Source organism: Neopsephotus bourkii, unplaced genomic scaffold (assembly GCF_033783945.1).
Source record: "Neopsephotus bourkii isolate Nb327-2 ecotype Australia unplaced genomic scaffold, CSIRO-AGI_Nbou_v1 NB_272, whole genome shotgun sequence".
Taxonomy (NCBI): domain Eukaryota; kingdom Metazoa; phylum Chordata; class Aves; order Psittaciformes; family Psittacidae; genus Neopsephotus; species Neopsephotus bourkii.
Window position 1 is genome coordinate 617,856 of NW_026900781.1, and position 15,360 is coordinate 633,215.

Consider the following 15,360-nt stretch of genomic DNA (forward strand, 5'->3'; position numbering starts at 1 on the left):
GCTGCGGCTACAAGAACGGACAGGACTGGAGGGGACGGAGTCCCCGGACGACCAAAAAGGAGGGAGGGATGCCTCCCGTGCATGCCGGGAGCTGTAGTCCTGGGACGCGGGGCGACGCCAGGGTCGCTTCTGCCGCCCGGCGACCAACATTCGGTACAGCACGTGGAGTCCCGCGCTCGCTACTGGCGCCCTACGGCAAACGTCGCCGCCGCACCTCTCGTGCCGCGCGTGCGCGAGGGGGTAAGCGACGCCGAATAATGCTGCTGCAGCGCGGCGGCCATAGGATGGTTTGGGTTGGAAGGGACCCTAAAGCTCATCCAGTTCCACCCCCTTCCATGGGCAGGGACACCTTCCACCAGACCAGGATGCTCCAAGCCCTGTCCAAAGTGGCCTTGCACACTGCCAGGGATTGGGCAGCCACAGCTTCTCGGGGCAGCCTGTGCCAGGGTCTCACCACTCACTGTAATGAGTTTCTTCCTTATATCTAACCCAAATCTGCCCTGTTTCAGTTTGAATCCATTGCCCCTTGTCCTATCACTACAGTCCCTGACAACAAGTCCCTCTCCAGCATCCTTGTAGACCCCTTCAGGTACTTCTACGAGGTCTCCATGCAGCCTTCTTGTCCTGGGTTTAGCAGCAGCAGTCATTTTTTCTCCTTCTTGGTAGCTGGTGCAGTGCTGTGTTTTGACTTTCGGGCTCGGAACAAAGCTGATAAAAATGATGTTTTGGTTTGGCCAAGGACTTTGTGAGTCTCATGCTCTGCCAGGGAGGGGAGGCCGGGAGGAAGCAGAGACAGGACACCTGACCCAAACTGACCAAAGAGGTATTCCATACCACAGCACGTCATGCCGAGGGGGGAACTGGGGGGGAACCCGGAAGGAGAGGGGGTCGGCCGGGTCGGACTGGGGTTCGGCGCGTGGTATTGTACTCCTTTCCTTTGCTGTTTTCTCTTATCATTGTTGTCGTTGGTGGTAGCAGTGGTGATTCGTATTGTACCTTAGTTACTAAACTGTTCTTAACCCGTGGGAGTTGCATTTCTTTTTGATTCTCCTCTCCGTTCCCCCAGGAGTAGGGGGAGGGCAAGAAGGGGGGGGAGTGGGTAACAAGCTGTCTGGCTGTGGGTTAAACCACGACACTTCTCCAGGCTGAACAGCGCAAATTTTCTCAGCCTTTGTATGGGAGGTTCTCCAGCCCCTTTATCATCCTCGTGGCCTCCTGGTTGGAGCTGGACTCGCTCCAACAGGTCTATGGCCTTGTTTTATTGAGGACACTGCACATAGTACTCCCAGTGGGATCTCATGAGACTGGAACAGAAGGGAAGAATCCCCTCCCTCGACCTCTTGGTGATGCAGCCCAGGACATGGCTGGTTTCCAGGCTGCCAGCGGACACTGCCGGGTCATGTTGAGCTTCTCATCACTCAACGCCCACGAGTCCTTCTCAATAGGGCTGTGCTGAATCACTTCTCCGCCCAACCTGTAGCTTTGCCTGGAATTGCCCTGACACATGGGCGCAAATGATACGTGGGTAGACTCCACAACTCGCTGAAGTTGTAAAGTAGGTATGCTTTTATTCAGCACTGAGGCGCATGGGAGAGCACTCCTCCAAAAACATGTGCACCTCAGCATTGTTCTTCGTATTTATCCTCTAAACTATTACATATTCATGAGGTTACACAACACACCTATACATATTCATGACCTATCCCTCTTCATATTATAATGAGGTAAAAGGTCCTTGCTTGTGCAGGGTCTCCTGGCGATCATGGGCGGGGCTCTCAAGATGAAGTAAACGAGTCTTCCCTGAACTCTTCATCTCTAGTCGTTGTGCATGTTCCCTGGTGATTTAGTCAGTGTCCAAACTGCAAAGCTGATTTCAGTTGGTTTAGGGGTCCAGAGAACAGGAGTTACAGTTCCTTCCTCCTATCAATAGCCTTGGTCCTCCCACTCTGTTCCGGCAAGCACGATAAGTGTTGAGCACATATTTGTTGAGTAAGCACGAGTAAGCAATAACACTGTTAAGCAAGCGGCTTAACCCTAACCCCCCGTACATCGGTTAACCCTTCGCATGACAAGCACGATGGAGGGCTCCCCCGCCGCGCTCGCTGCTGCCTCTCGGGGACCAAACGATGTCGGTGCTGCGAGTGCTCCACGCTGCCGCCCGCCGGCGACGGGCATTGCGTTGCCTCCGGGTAAGGAAAACAACCGCCGGGTGCTTGCGGATGCTGCCGCCTCGTGGCCGAAGCGCGGCGCTGCAGCCGGGCGTTCGCTCTCCGCCGGCAGCCGGCGCATGCGCGGTGTCCCGCGGTAGCAAGAGCGGCCGGGGGGCTGCGGGTGGCGGCGGTGGATGAAGGCTGAAGATATCCATGAGGCGAGTGAGCCTCTTCGGTGTGTGCAGGGGTGTCCCTTGCCCGCTGGCTCCTGGGAGTGGTGGGTCGAGGATCTTAAAATCGCCCTTTGTGGCAGCTCCCGGTCAGCTGGAGGTGAGCCGGGTCAGGGCAGCCTCAGGCTGTTCCCCAGGAGCTGCGCCTGGAGTCTTTGTGTTCAGTTCTGGGACCCTCAGCTGCAAGAAAGACACTAAAGTGCTGGAGTGGGTCCAGAGAAGGGTAACAAAGCCGGTGAAGGGTCTGTAGCACAAGTGTGATGAGTGGCTGAGGGAGCTGGGGTTGTTTAGGCTGGAGAAGAGAAGGCTCAGGGGAAACTCTCTACAACCACCTTGGAGGAGGATGGAGAAAGGAGGTCTCCAAAGTAACTAATGATATGACAAGAGGTAATGGCCTCAGGTTACACCAGGGAAGTTTAGACTGGATATTAGGAAAAATTTCTTAACAGAGAGGGTAATCAGGTACTGGAACAGGCTGTCAAGAAAATGGAATCACCATCCCTGGAAGAGTTAAGAAACTGTGTAGATGAGGCCCTCAGTAACATGGGTTAGTGATGGTTTTGTCAGTCCTGGGGTAACAGTTGGACCCGATGATTTTAAAGGTCTTTTCAAACCCAGTTGGTTCTAAATGTAGGAAATATTACACCCCTGCTTTTAGTACTCTTCCCCCCCTTACAGTACTTTTCCCAGATTTGTTTTGTGGGGCCCTGTGGCTGCACCCTGACACCCTGTTGGCCCCTTTACCAGCATTCCAACACAGTGTGTGTGGAGGTCTGAGATTCTGTTTACTCTCTCACTCAAATACATTTGCACTGGAGCTTGCCAAATGAATGTGATTTTCATTTTGTTTTCCAGGCAGTGGTTGTTAATTCTGTGGCAGAACAACGCACAGTCCTGGCAGGAGAGGGCAGTTTTATGCAGATGAACTTCGAGTTACTTCAGCAACCCACCTTGTCCATTTTCCACATTTTTTGAACTTGGCATTGGATACATTTTTCTATATGTGTTTTTGAAACTAGCCTTTTCTGCATTATTGCCACTGTCCTAGACTTTCTTTAAAAGAGCTGAAAGCAGCTGGGTACATTCCATCAGCTAAGAAACTGATTGAACAAAGGGAGCCGTTTGAGGCACTTACCTGCTGACATCAGAAGCATGGCTGTGCAGCACTGTCCTGGTATGCCTTTGTAAAATGTTTGGCAGGAGCTTCAGCAGAATCCTCTTTATATTACTGGGGGAAGTAGGGGAAAATCACCTCCTGTCAGCCAGCCATTTGGTCTGCTGACTCGTCAGTATGGAAGTTTACTCCTCACCAGCACAATGTGTTTGACAACCTCTGTAATTCCCCATGCAAAAGGAGGTTTTATCATGCTTCTGTCTGTGGAAGAAAGGCATAGAGATATGGAGGCTTTTATACATCCCCCACTACTGGGAATATACTGGATTAAACACAGACTGCTGAATTTGGATGCCCAAAGGCAAAACAAAAATTGATTTAGGGAACCATAGGTGAGAATTGGTGCACAATCTTTTAGACAAACTGTTGGGCTTGGGAAAGGGCTTTCCTTTCTTTTCTGTAGGGATAACAAGCCTCATTGCTGAATCCAAAGGAAATCAACAAAGCTTAGACACCTATTGTTTTATTGAGAAATAAAGTGCTTTTGTGAAAAATAATAAGCTCTTAAGGGTCCTCATTTGCTAGCAAATAGTGCTTATATAAGGTGTATGCAATAGATATGGTGTAGTTAAAATACCTCAGATGATCCGAGGCTATTCGATCAAAAGTAAATTCAGCCAAGAAATTAAACCTCAAGACTGATCAATGAAGGTATATTTCTAGAAAACCCTGACTTCTGATTTGACAGCAGCTTATCACCATGTTGCATCTTTAACTCATTTTTAAAGAAGTAGTGAACTTCTCTAAAGTCTCTTTGAAGGACTTGATCAGGTAAGCTCCCAGTTCATTGTTCGTCTCCTCAACAGCTGCATCATAGCTGCCAAAGAGTGGAGTCGAAGCTTTCACGTCCTCCCTGTTTGCTTGGAGTAAGATGAGGTTAAGTTCCTCTGCTACACTTTCGTATTTTCTTTGATCGAATCTGCAGAGACTGGCATCATCAATTGGGTAGGTGATGCCAGTAGGGTAGCAGTCCCTTGGAACTGGGAACTCCACAGTTTTCAGCATTGGCAATTCACAGAGAAATGTGAAAAGCTGTTTAAGTGCTTGGGATGACAGAGGATTTCCAATAAACTTAAACTCCTGTAGTTTCTGGCAAGGACTTAAACTTAAAATCAACATGTTGAGATGAGTGTCTTGGATATTACAGTCCTCCAAGGTAAGACTCCTGAGTACTGAAGAGGAATGGGTGAGAAGCTTAAAGAATGTTGATGGGTAAAGATCATGTATATTGTGACCACTCAGGTCCAGGGCTTCTAAGTGATTAGCATGGAAGCTGTTGGCTAAATAGGCCATATCAGCATGGTTCAGTGAGCAGTTAGAAACATCCAGCATCTTCAGTGGAGTTTTTAGTGGGCTGCAGAATTAAAGACAGAAAAAGTTTTATGACATAAAACATTGAAATGCTACATTTACAAAGTTACATGCGACTGTTCACATTGCGAATGTAGCCATCTGCCATATTTGTTATTTTTCTAACCTCTTTTGACGAAACAAAACATATGCCAACAGTGACAAGTAATTTTCCTCCTGCAGTCAGTTCCATTAATTAGCTCCTTTTTTATGTGTCTCCTACTGTGTAGTTTTAATGGGGATTAATTTGATAACATCCTATGTGTCTATTTTGTGAGCAGTTACATGTTGGCAAGTGTCTATTACTTGCTGAATTAACGACGTATCATTAGTACCATGAAAGTATTGGTGGCTGCTTCTTGTAGAAAGCTGTTATAATTCCAGAGATTTAGAAAATTCCCATTAAGGCAGGATTCATGCCAAGATGAACGCTAACTAGTGTTCTAACAAGACATCTGTTTTTGTTTCTCATTTTGTTTCTAGTATATTTTTAAATGCCCAGGAGGTTTACACATTGATTTTTTCTAGAGTTTCAAAGAGACCTTGAGATGATGAAGGGTGGAAGAAGTGTTCCTGAGATTATATGCAAATATTCTAGTTGAATATAAAATAGCTCTGACAGATGAAAATAGAGATCCCTTTCATACATACTAAATCTTAGTGTGACTTCTGCCACAGGCCTCAGCTGGACCAAGGTTAGGAATTTGTAATTTATTTCTATCAATATAAGCAGTGTGCCATTCACATCTTTTAAATGAAGTTACTTTGTACAGGAGCAATTTTAAACCAAGGTGATTTGTCTGAATGAAACTTTTGAATGCCTTTGCTTTTCAGAGCATCTAAAAAAATAGTTAACTTATTTTCTGTTCAAATATGAGCACTGTTCACTGGCAACTTGGTATCTTTTTGAGAATTGCCATTTTTTCCTAGGAATTCATCATGAATATTCATATATTAGGTTAATATGCAGTACAGAAAAGCATCAGATCTCTCTTGCTTTGAGATCAACAGACACAACTAAAATGAAAGTCTTGAATCAAAGTCTACTGTCCCCCTGCCCACCTAAAAATACAGTATCTGCGGAATCTCAGTAGATTTACTGCCTGGTTTTTAGAGGACAAAAATTCACTAGAGACCCTGAAAAATACCTGGAATATGAAAAATACCTGGACTTGGGTCTTGCACCAAAAGCCAGACAAGCTGACTGAGATACAAGCTCAAGAACATGGCAAATTAAAAATGTCTAGGTATACCCCTCTCTTACGTGGTAGCCAAAGTATATTTTCATCATTCTAGTCAGAGTGGTTCTGGAAAACTAATAACAGTTCTTCTATATGTATTAAATAACACTGGCTTCCTATTCTCCCCAACGACGCACGAAGAGCGGTTCTTACACTTTGACTAAAAGCTGGATGACAAAATTACCTGAGCAGTTTCCGTATTCTTCCTGTGAGTATAGAAAAGGATATACTCAGCTCAGTCAGCTGTGTCATTTCACCCATCTTTTCTCCAATATTAGCAAGTATCCCTTCATCTGCATCTGTGAACCTCCGCACATTAAATGTTCGTGCCGGCAAGGTCAAGGACATCAATAGAGGGAAGTGAATACTGTTGAAGAGTATTTCCAGATGTTCCATTTCCAAGCGTACATTGTGAACTATTTCCAGTTTGCGCAACAAAGAGGAATCGGTGAGCTTTATGATGTAGAAGAATTTCTGCAAAGCCAGGTTGTCAGATCTGAATGCCACACAGCAGATCTTTAGTGGACAGTAGCATTTTTTTAGCAGGGCCTGCATCACCAGCTCATAGTTCCGCTCTGTAACATACAAATCAATTAACACATCAATACTGATTTCAAAGGTACCTGGATTGCACTGTGTTTGTTGCAGGTAAACCAGCAGTTCCAAACAAAGCTTAGAGAGCAGCTGTGTCCTGGTCCACCTGCCCATTCTCTTCTTACACTCACAAAGCTGAACTTCAACATCTTTTATACCCGTGAGGTCCACCACTTTCAACTTTTTCATGTAGGGAGAAGAATAATTCAGCACGTAGTCTCTCAGGCCTGTCAGACAGTTCTCCAAGCACACTGAGCATGTTCTATGGCTCAGATCTTCCTGATAGTCCACAGTAGTTCCCAAAAGTTTTCCAATGTTAAAGTCAGCAAGTGGCCAGTTCTTTACCAAGTCATGAATAACTTCCCCTTGCTCTAGTAAATAGCTGGCTTTAAAAAGAAGAGGAAAAAGATTATGGGCTACACCACCAAGAGTCTTCCTGGCAAACTCTGCATTTGACACGAATGCTTCAGCACTAATGAATCGGAGAGACTTCATTGTTCTTCTGGACTCCTTGCTGTCACGGAGAGTGACTTTGCATTTAGCTGAAGATCCTAGTTGCTTATCACCTTCTATTTTTGTCTGCAGCTGCTGTTTGCTGCTAACGGAAACCTTGCTGGGAAGGCAGAATGAACAGTCACATGCTGATCCTCAGCTTTCTATTTTGGAGCTACACAGTGATTCTGCAGTAATTAACTGTGAGATCTTTGGTCAGAGATCATTTACTTCATTTCAGTCCTCACATATAGCAAAGCTAACTCAGCTAAGTACAGAACACCGCCAGCAGGAACAGTAAGATGAAGGCAGCACATATACATGAGTATTCATCTTTTCTGTGCTATACAGAAAGACAGTCAGGATTCCAACTTCAACACAACATGATCTGTATTCCACAGATTCACATGGTGATTTTTCTTTTGGATAGATTTCTAGGGATTGGTTACAACTAAATTTAAAAACAAGTCAAAACAGTCTGTCTTAATTCAGTGCCTTACCTTAAGGCAGATCTGCCATATCTCCAAGGTATCTTATAAAACACTAAATTATCTGAATAAAATAATTACTATAACATGAGTGGTAATTATTTTATTTTTACTCAAGTCCTTACAAAGATCCTAAAATGCTGATTTACTGAAGCAGGCAGCAGAAATGTTTACAGGGCTAGTTTTACTCCTCTAATGTTTTTGCTCAAGGGTTCCAGTTTTTCATTGAATAGGCAACTATCTAAACAAAAGTAGTTTAGATGCTAATCAGTTAGCATCTGCTACTAGGAGGTAAAACCCCTGAATTAACTCCTGAATGCTACTGCCTACGTGCAGAAGATCTAAGTATCTACATGCAAGGAGGAATTAAGACAAAACAATGTTTAAACTAAAATGTATGATAACAATATTATACAGATGATTCCAAGGTCATTTTTTGATAAATAAACTGACAAATGAAACTTGATAAGCTGTGATCATCCTATGGCATTTGTACAATAAAAAGTTGGGGAAGCCTTGGGCAACAGAGAAGTCTTCAAGAATGATATGATGGCAAGCAAATTTCTCTTCTGAAACCAGAACAGAGAGTTTTGTCTCCTATGGACCTACTGAAGAATCTTGTAAACTCTCCCCATGCCCAGCAAGCTGAAAACCCTGATCTTCACAAGTCACGACTGTACTAGAGCTAGAGGGAAGCCAAAGTCCTTGTTTCCTAGAGTTTTGGAGCTTATACTGCCATTCTGGTTTAAGCTGCTCTCTTGACAATTCTATCCTTAAGAATACACTACTGCAGGAAGTTATACTTCCACCTGAAGATGCTTTTCTATCTGCTAGCATAAGAGTTAAGAAAGGGGAGATCAGAACCTGTTTACGCACCTCCCTTCTCCCCCTACCCCCCATCACTAATTTATGAGATTTCCTTTGGTCACCTAACAGCACTTTGAAAAGTGAATTTATTTATCCTTTATGTAAAAATGTTTATAAATATTAAATATTTCTAAAAGAGTACTAAAATAGTTTCAACATCAGTTAGATTTAAGATGGAGAGAATGGTGAACCTAAGATCTTGAATCGATTACAACATTATGTCTTTTGGGGTTGGTGGTTAGCTGGCAAGTGATGCTGGGAGATTAAAAAAGAAAGAATCAGTAACATCATAATTGGCTACAACATATTTGTGTTCTGTTATCACTCTTCTTGAATGTTAGGATCGCCATATCTGCATCTGGCTCCCTCAGTGCTCAGATTTCAAAACCACAGTGCACTCTGACTTTGGCAGAAGTTTCCCTTCTGTCTTGCTAAAATATATTAAAAATAATTTTAATTATACAAGTTTGTGCTGCCCTGCAAGAAAACATGTTTACAGAACTTCAGATATTCCCTATAGCACAATCTTAACAGCCTTAGATTTCACCTTAGAGGAAATTCCAAAGCATGAAAACAAGCTAACAAATTGGAGCCCTAAAAAAATCTACAAGCGAGAGGATAATTGCCTACATAAAGTCCAAATAATGCTGCATTTCAACTGACTAGACTGCTGAAGAAATAAACATTAAATGTTTCCACTCCTGAAGAAATAAAAAGAAAGGCAATTTACTCTGGCATACTGACAATTCATTTTGTTTTCCAATTTACGAGACAGAGAAAAAAGCGTGTAGAAGTAATGAGAAGGAAGGTCAGGCAGCCTTTTCCTTCCTCTTTCTCACATTCCCTCTTCTTGCTTCCCCCAAAACACATTTTCTGTTGCAGGGTCTTCCTGCTACCAAAGCATTCCAGAAAGAGTTTGTGATGGGCTGGCACATTATTTATTAACCTATGACTAGATAAAATATGTCATACCATCTATCACAGTAGATACATGTATTTATTATGCTCATTTAGTAGCATATAAAAATATCACATTTAACCAATTCAGGTTAGTTCAAGGGTAACAGAAAATCTTTTTTCTTGATTGAAGATTTAAACAAAATGAAGAAAAAAGGTGGGGGTTATTTTTGTTTTTGTTTTGTTGTTTGTTTGTTTTTTAAAAGAGCATTTAATTCTAGAAGAAGACTGATAAAAATATGAGTTGCCCAGGTAATGTCCCCTTAGAATGTGTTATTCATAGTAGCACATATAAAGAGGGAGGCAAATCCAGAGAGGTGTCTGCCATTTCCAGTCCCACATTTGGCTTGATGGAGAGGCCATTTTACCTCTGAGTTTCCATGTCCATGGAATGGAACCAGCCCATGATTTCACAGACACCTCTAATGGCTTGGTGCCATTCAAAGGGAGAGGGGTTGTACCCTGTCCCTTTATCCTCTCTTCTTTTCCCTGCCACAAGGCTCAGCATCCTAGCTTGCACTGGTTTAATTCTCACTGTAAAATTCCAAAGTTTGGGAAAGGAAGAATTTGTTTCTTGCTGAGTTCTTTTCCACTGCCTTTGAGAATTAAATTGAGTAAGGGACTAGACACAGTAAATGACAAGAGCATAGAAGAGCAGGAGCTCTGTTAAATGAGCTCACTGCCACTCACCAAGTCATACCCTTGAGTTTTACAAGGGGACAGTATCAAGATAGCTAAGTTCAGCCCCTTATTTGAGGAAACTATAAATAATTATTCATACTGCACATTTGCTGGGTTAGGGAATAACAGTCTTGTCCTACAGATCTGTACAACTGAATTCCCTACTTCTTAATACGACTCATGCTGGACAAACAACTTCATATGGTTATTCTCAGGAAACAAAGATATCTGGATAGCGTTAATGACATATGTCTGGATTCTTTAAGGGTCCTATAGCTTCCAGTCAGTTAAAGGAGGCCTTGCTGTCAGGGCTTAAAGTGTCAGGAAGATGGTAATGCAACAGTCACAGCTGGTAACTACTGACACAATCAGGAGGATGCTTTGGCTCGCAACATTAGGCATTTTATTTTCTTATTTAACAAACTGCTGCCACTTAAAAATTTCCTCATTGGAAATCAATGGGGGAAGCTAGAAGAAGTCAGGAAGGTTCATGTTCCAATAAGCTAGACAGCTAACTGCAGATCTTGAGGCTTCTTAACTTAAAGGCCATCAATCTTCTTTAATGTAGAATTGCTTAGCTCATCTACCACTAACTCATTTAGTTACTCCCTTTACCCTTGCAGGTCATTCACATATGCAAATAGTAATTATTATTTATCCATCTTTCACAGAGAAAAAACCCCAAACACACAACTCACCAAACAAACAGTGTTCCCCTTCCTCCTCCAAATAAACACTGAAGAACTGTTGAATGCTTTTCACTCATTTCTCTTAGGGAGTGACACAAACTGCTTTCTATACTGTTGCTAAGTAAAACACCTGGTTTATCAACTGGGTGTATGTTATTTTTCAGATTATTTATTGTGTTACTAAACTAATAAACACCCATTCTTTTTAATGAGTACTTCTATCCCACCAAAATCAACTCAATTGATTAAACCCAGGAAACTGACAAACCATAGAACTTGAAAATTAGAATATCACCTCACAATAATTAAGGTAATATTCATACACTTAGCTATTACTGGAGCAAAAGAAGAGCAATTACATTGTCTTCATGCACTTTTCAGCTGAATTTCAATGCCAGTTAACATCAAGAAAAAAATCATATAAAGAACTGCAGATGTCTTTGAAGATTCATCTTATTTATCACTACTAATACTATATTTAATGACACCTTTGTAATACTTTCTCTTTCCTGAAATAACATATCAATAACCAACATTTTCACTACATGCATTTCCTAACATAGGGATGCAATGTAATGCAATTAATAACACAAGGGATATTAAAAATATTAATCAACAAAATATGCAGCGGTTCTTCTTTGAGTATATCCTGTCTGTTTTTTTTCTATGTGTGTCATACATTCTGTGATATGAAAAGCTACACTGAATATTTGCAATCACCAAGATTCACAAGCCCCTTTAGAAATCCAGCATAAAGTTTCAAAAATAAGTATGTTACTAAAATGCAAATGTAAAATCAAGATTTTTATACTGAGAATTTGATGGATATCTGAAAGATCTTGTTTACCTCTTCGTCTAATATATAGTTACATATTCAGTAACTCTTACTGGTTCTTTTAGAGCTAATTTATGCATTGGAATATTAAAATATAACCTATGCTTATGGAATGGCACAAAACCAGGCAAATCCATTTCAGATAAGGAAAAAATACTGTTTCTAACAAACAAACAAACAAATAAAAAGGTAGCAATCGTAATTGTCCTGTTGCAACACGTACGAACGCTAGAGGGTAACAGCTACATGTAACATAGTGTAGGTAACACTCGCTACTCCAAGCAAGCTTTGATGACAGTAAGATTTTTGTAAGCCAAAATAAGTTTACAAATCCTTAAATAAGGCTGAGAAGTAATTCTGTAAAAAAAGTTACATTCTATCACCAGGAGAAGGCTTTTTTTTTTTGATCTCTGAACACAGGAGAAGGCTTTTATTTTGATCTCTGAACACAAGGACACAAAGTTAGCCCATCTTTTTTTTTTTGCAACAGAAGGAAGAAAATTAAAACTGCCTGCGGCTCTGCAGTTCTAAGGTCAGTATCTGAGTGTAAGGCAATAAATACTTCAGCCTGCACCGACAACATACAGCACAGCTTTTTCCTGATTTCAGAGTTTTCCCACCTCTGTTTTTTGTTTGGGAACCTGCAAAATAAACTGTGTATTCTGATCTAGGCAGTGGGAGAGATGTTAAACAATCTGCTATGTTGGATGATTCCCTTGAACTAACTTGGTCAGAAAAACTTAGTTCATTTCATGTTTCAGTGATCAAAGACAGAATCAGCAGATGAGTTGTGCAAACTCTTGCTTCCCAGGTTCAGAGCTGCTGGCAAGTCCAAAAACAAATGCTGAAAACTTTTGCAAGAAAAAAACAACAACTTTAAAACTTTCAGAATATCATGCATGTCTTGAGGTTTGTTCAAAAGCACTGTTTATTTTTATGGGTACCAGCTCTTGCCACCAATTTCCTAAAAAAGATGTATTTCCACTCTAAAAGAGAATGAAAGAGACAGTTGCAGTTATGTTACACCGTCAGCAAAGAAGTAGTCCAATGAGATGTCAAGTTAAAAAAGTTCACTTCAACCAGATTCTGCTTTTAAAGGAAACACCTGGATATGGCTTTGTTCTGCATGATAAACAATACACACTTTGAACAGTTGCACACATCTTTCCTGATACCATTTATCATAGAATAATTTGGGTTGGAAGGGACCTTAAAGCTCATCCAGTTTCTACCCCCCTGCCAAGGGCAGGGACATTTTCCACTAGACCAGGTTGCTCAAAGCTTCCCCTCCTTAATTTCTGTATTAACATATCTATTATTTTCAGTTTCATTTGAGATATGCATGATTTTAACAACTATTTGCAAGGACTTCATTGCTTCATCCTACTGAAAAATTAATCTTAAGTAAGCCCAATTGATATTATGCTTTATCAAGATAGTTTACTAGTTTGTTTGACATATCTCCTAATGCTCTCTACACTGAAGAGAAAGAGATGGGTCTTGAAATACATCTTTAATGTGGAGGGATTGTAAACCAGTTTCTGAAGCTGTGGGCCCATTCCAAAGGACATATCGTGGAGGTAAGTATTTTATTAAGATGACAATTTTATTTTTTAATTAGTCCTCAGAAAGAAACTCATGGAGTTTTCCAAAACATACAGTAGGTGATACAAAGGTTTTTCAAGCACATCCAGCATTCTGAGTCCATGGTGTTGGATGTCCACACACAAATCTCATTTGAGACTACTAAGAAACAGAGCAGATAATGCAGCATAGACTGAGAAGAGCTTCATGCCATATTGTGTCATGTCTCAGTGTTTCACTGCATGCAGGTGACAGACTACAACTTTTGGTCCCACTGAGGCTAATGTAGGTTCCAGAAGGAGCCAAGCACACTACAGATCTCTTTTCCAATACCTCAGGCTTATTAATAATTGCAAATCCTAACTTAAGATTAAGAAGACAGGAAGAAGAAAACCCCACAGGAATTATCCATTTAATTCTATCTTGATGGGAATGTCTGCCAACAGAAGATAAAGATTTCACAAACCATGAAACATGAGTTTGCATTTTTAAACATACAATTTTGGATCAAAAGGTCTGAATGTGAGTTGCCTAAGAGCATAAGATTATTTTTTTTCCTACAATCTGGGAGAAAGATGGTACTCAGAGAGGCTGTTTCAATGTACCATCACTTCAGTCTAGGCCAGAGTTCCGCAACCTGTAATCTATATGGCATCATACAGTGCTCCTCAGGACTGCTGCAGAAAAGCTGATAGCAAAGGGAAATAAATTTTTTAAACAATTCATACATATTTGAAGTCTGCATACTTAATTTGTTTGGAAACAAGAAAGAGTCAAAATATTCCAAAATCACAGAGATGACACACAGAAATAAATAAACAAGATGTATCTGCTGCCCCCAAAAGTTGTTTTTTTAATCCTAACAAATAACATGAAATAGTAGCATACTGCAAAAATATCAACTGATCTGATTATAGTCAGGTTGAATTGATTGGCCAACATAATCAGTATTGTCCTTTTTTTTTTGTCTAGTCCATCAGCCATTCTTGTTTGGTTATTCAAAGCAGGGCTTGGGACTAGATAGGAACAGCATACAAACACAGAAAGGAACTGCAGAATAAACCAGCAGCCTCCATACAAGCAGTTTTTGTCTTTGGAGTTTAATAAATTAAGTGGACCTTCAATATTTGGGTATTTTGAAATATCACACAGTCCTATCTCCCCTCATTCCATAGGCTGCTTCAAACCATTTAGATTAATGTAAACCTTGGTGGGGGGGCAGAGGGAGGGAAGCCTCAAGAGTATTGTTTCCTAATGTGATTTGTGTCAGGAAAAAAGAAAAGGATAATAAGGGGGACAAGGATACAGGAGGAACAAAAATCGCACAAAGACTCAAAACTGAGGGCTTTTCATTTCTAGTTCTCTTCTGCTTGTAGTATCACAATGTACAAGTACAGGAAAAGCTTTATTTACACCTAAACATCAAAAAGCATTCGTACCACTTAGAAGTCTTTCAAGGCAATTACTCTTTTTGGTGTCTTACCTAAGTCATAAAGAAGCAAAAGCACATGTATTGTAAGTCCATCACAAGAGGTTTTAACATCTACTAAAATTCTGTCAGAAGAGAAAAATACAGGATAAAATCCCAGGTTGGTTTCTGGGCGGCAAGTTTCAAAGATAGTTGTTTTTATGTGGTGAAGACTACTGGAAAGCAGAGTTCACTATCACATGCAGAATCTTGGCCACGTACAAAATTGTTGCAGAGCAGTTACATGATCAGCACTACCCACACAGCATCCTGTAGTGCTGCTTAAAAAGCTGAAGAAAGTTAAGACTGCCTATGTTTAATCCTGTTATTGGGATCATACTTGTAGCGACCACCTCTGGGGAATAGAGGAGTGGTGTCTTTCATATAGCAAAATGAATCAATGCTCATAAGGGCACCACACATATCAGCATAATAAACACCCCTTATAAACACCCATTATGAGGATTAGTATATGCAGAAGTCTTTATATGGTAGGTGAAGTGATTCAACCCCACTCTTTCCTGAGCATACCATACCGTGTCCTCTGCAGTCTGAACTCT

The 15,360-nt window shown here is 41.2% G+C and overlaps 1 protein-coding gene across 1 annotated transcript; it reads right to left on the reverse strand.

Moving 5' to 3' along the window:
• Positions 1-4,265: 4,265 nt before the first annotated feature.
• Positions 4,266-7,234, reverse strand: LRRC14B (leucine rich repeat containing 14B). Its single transcript, XM_061346308.1, has 2 exons — positions 6,330-7,234; positions 4,266-4,908 (listed from the first exon to the last, which is right to left on the reverse strand). Exons 1-2 carry the CDS (start codon positions 7,232-7,234, stop codon positions 4,266-4,268), a joined length of 1,548 nt encoding a protein of 515 aa, XP_061202292.1.
• Positions 7,235-15,360: the final 8,126 nt, after the last annotated feature.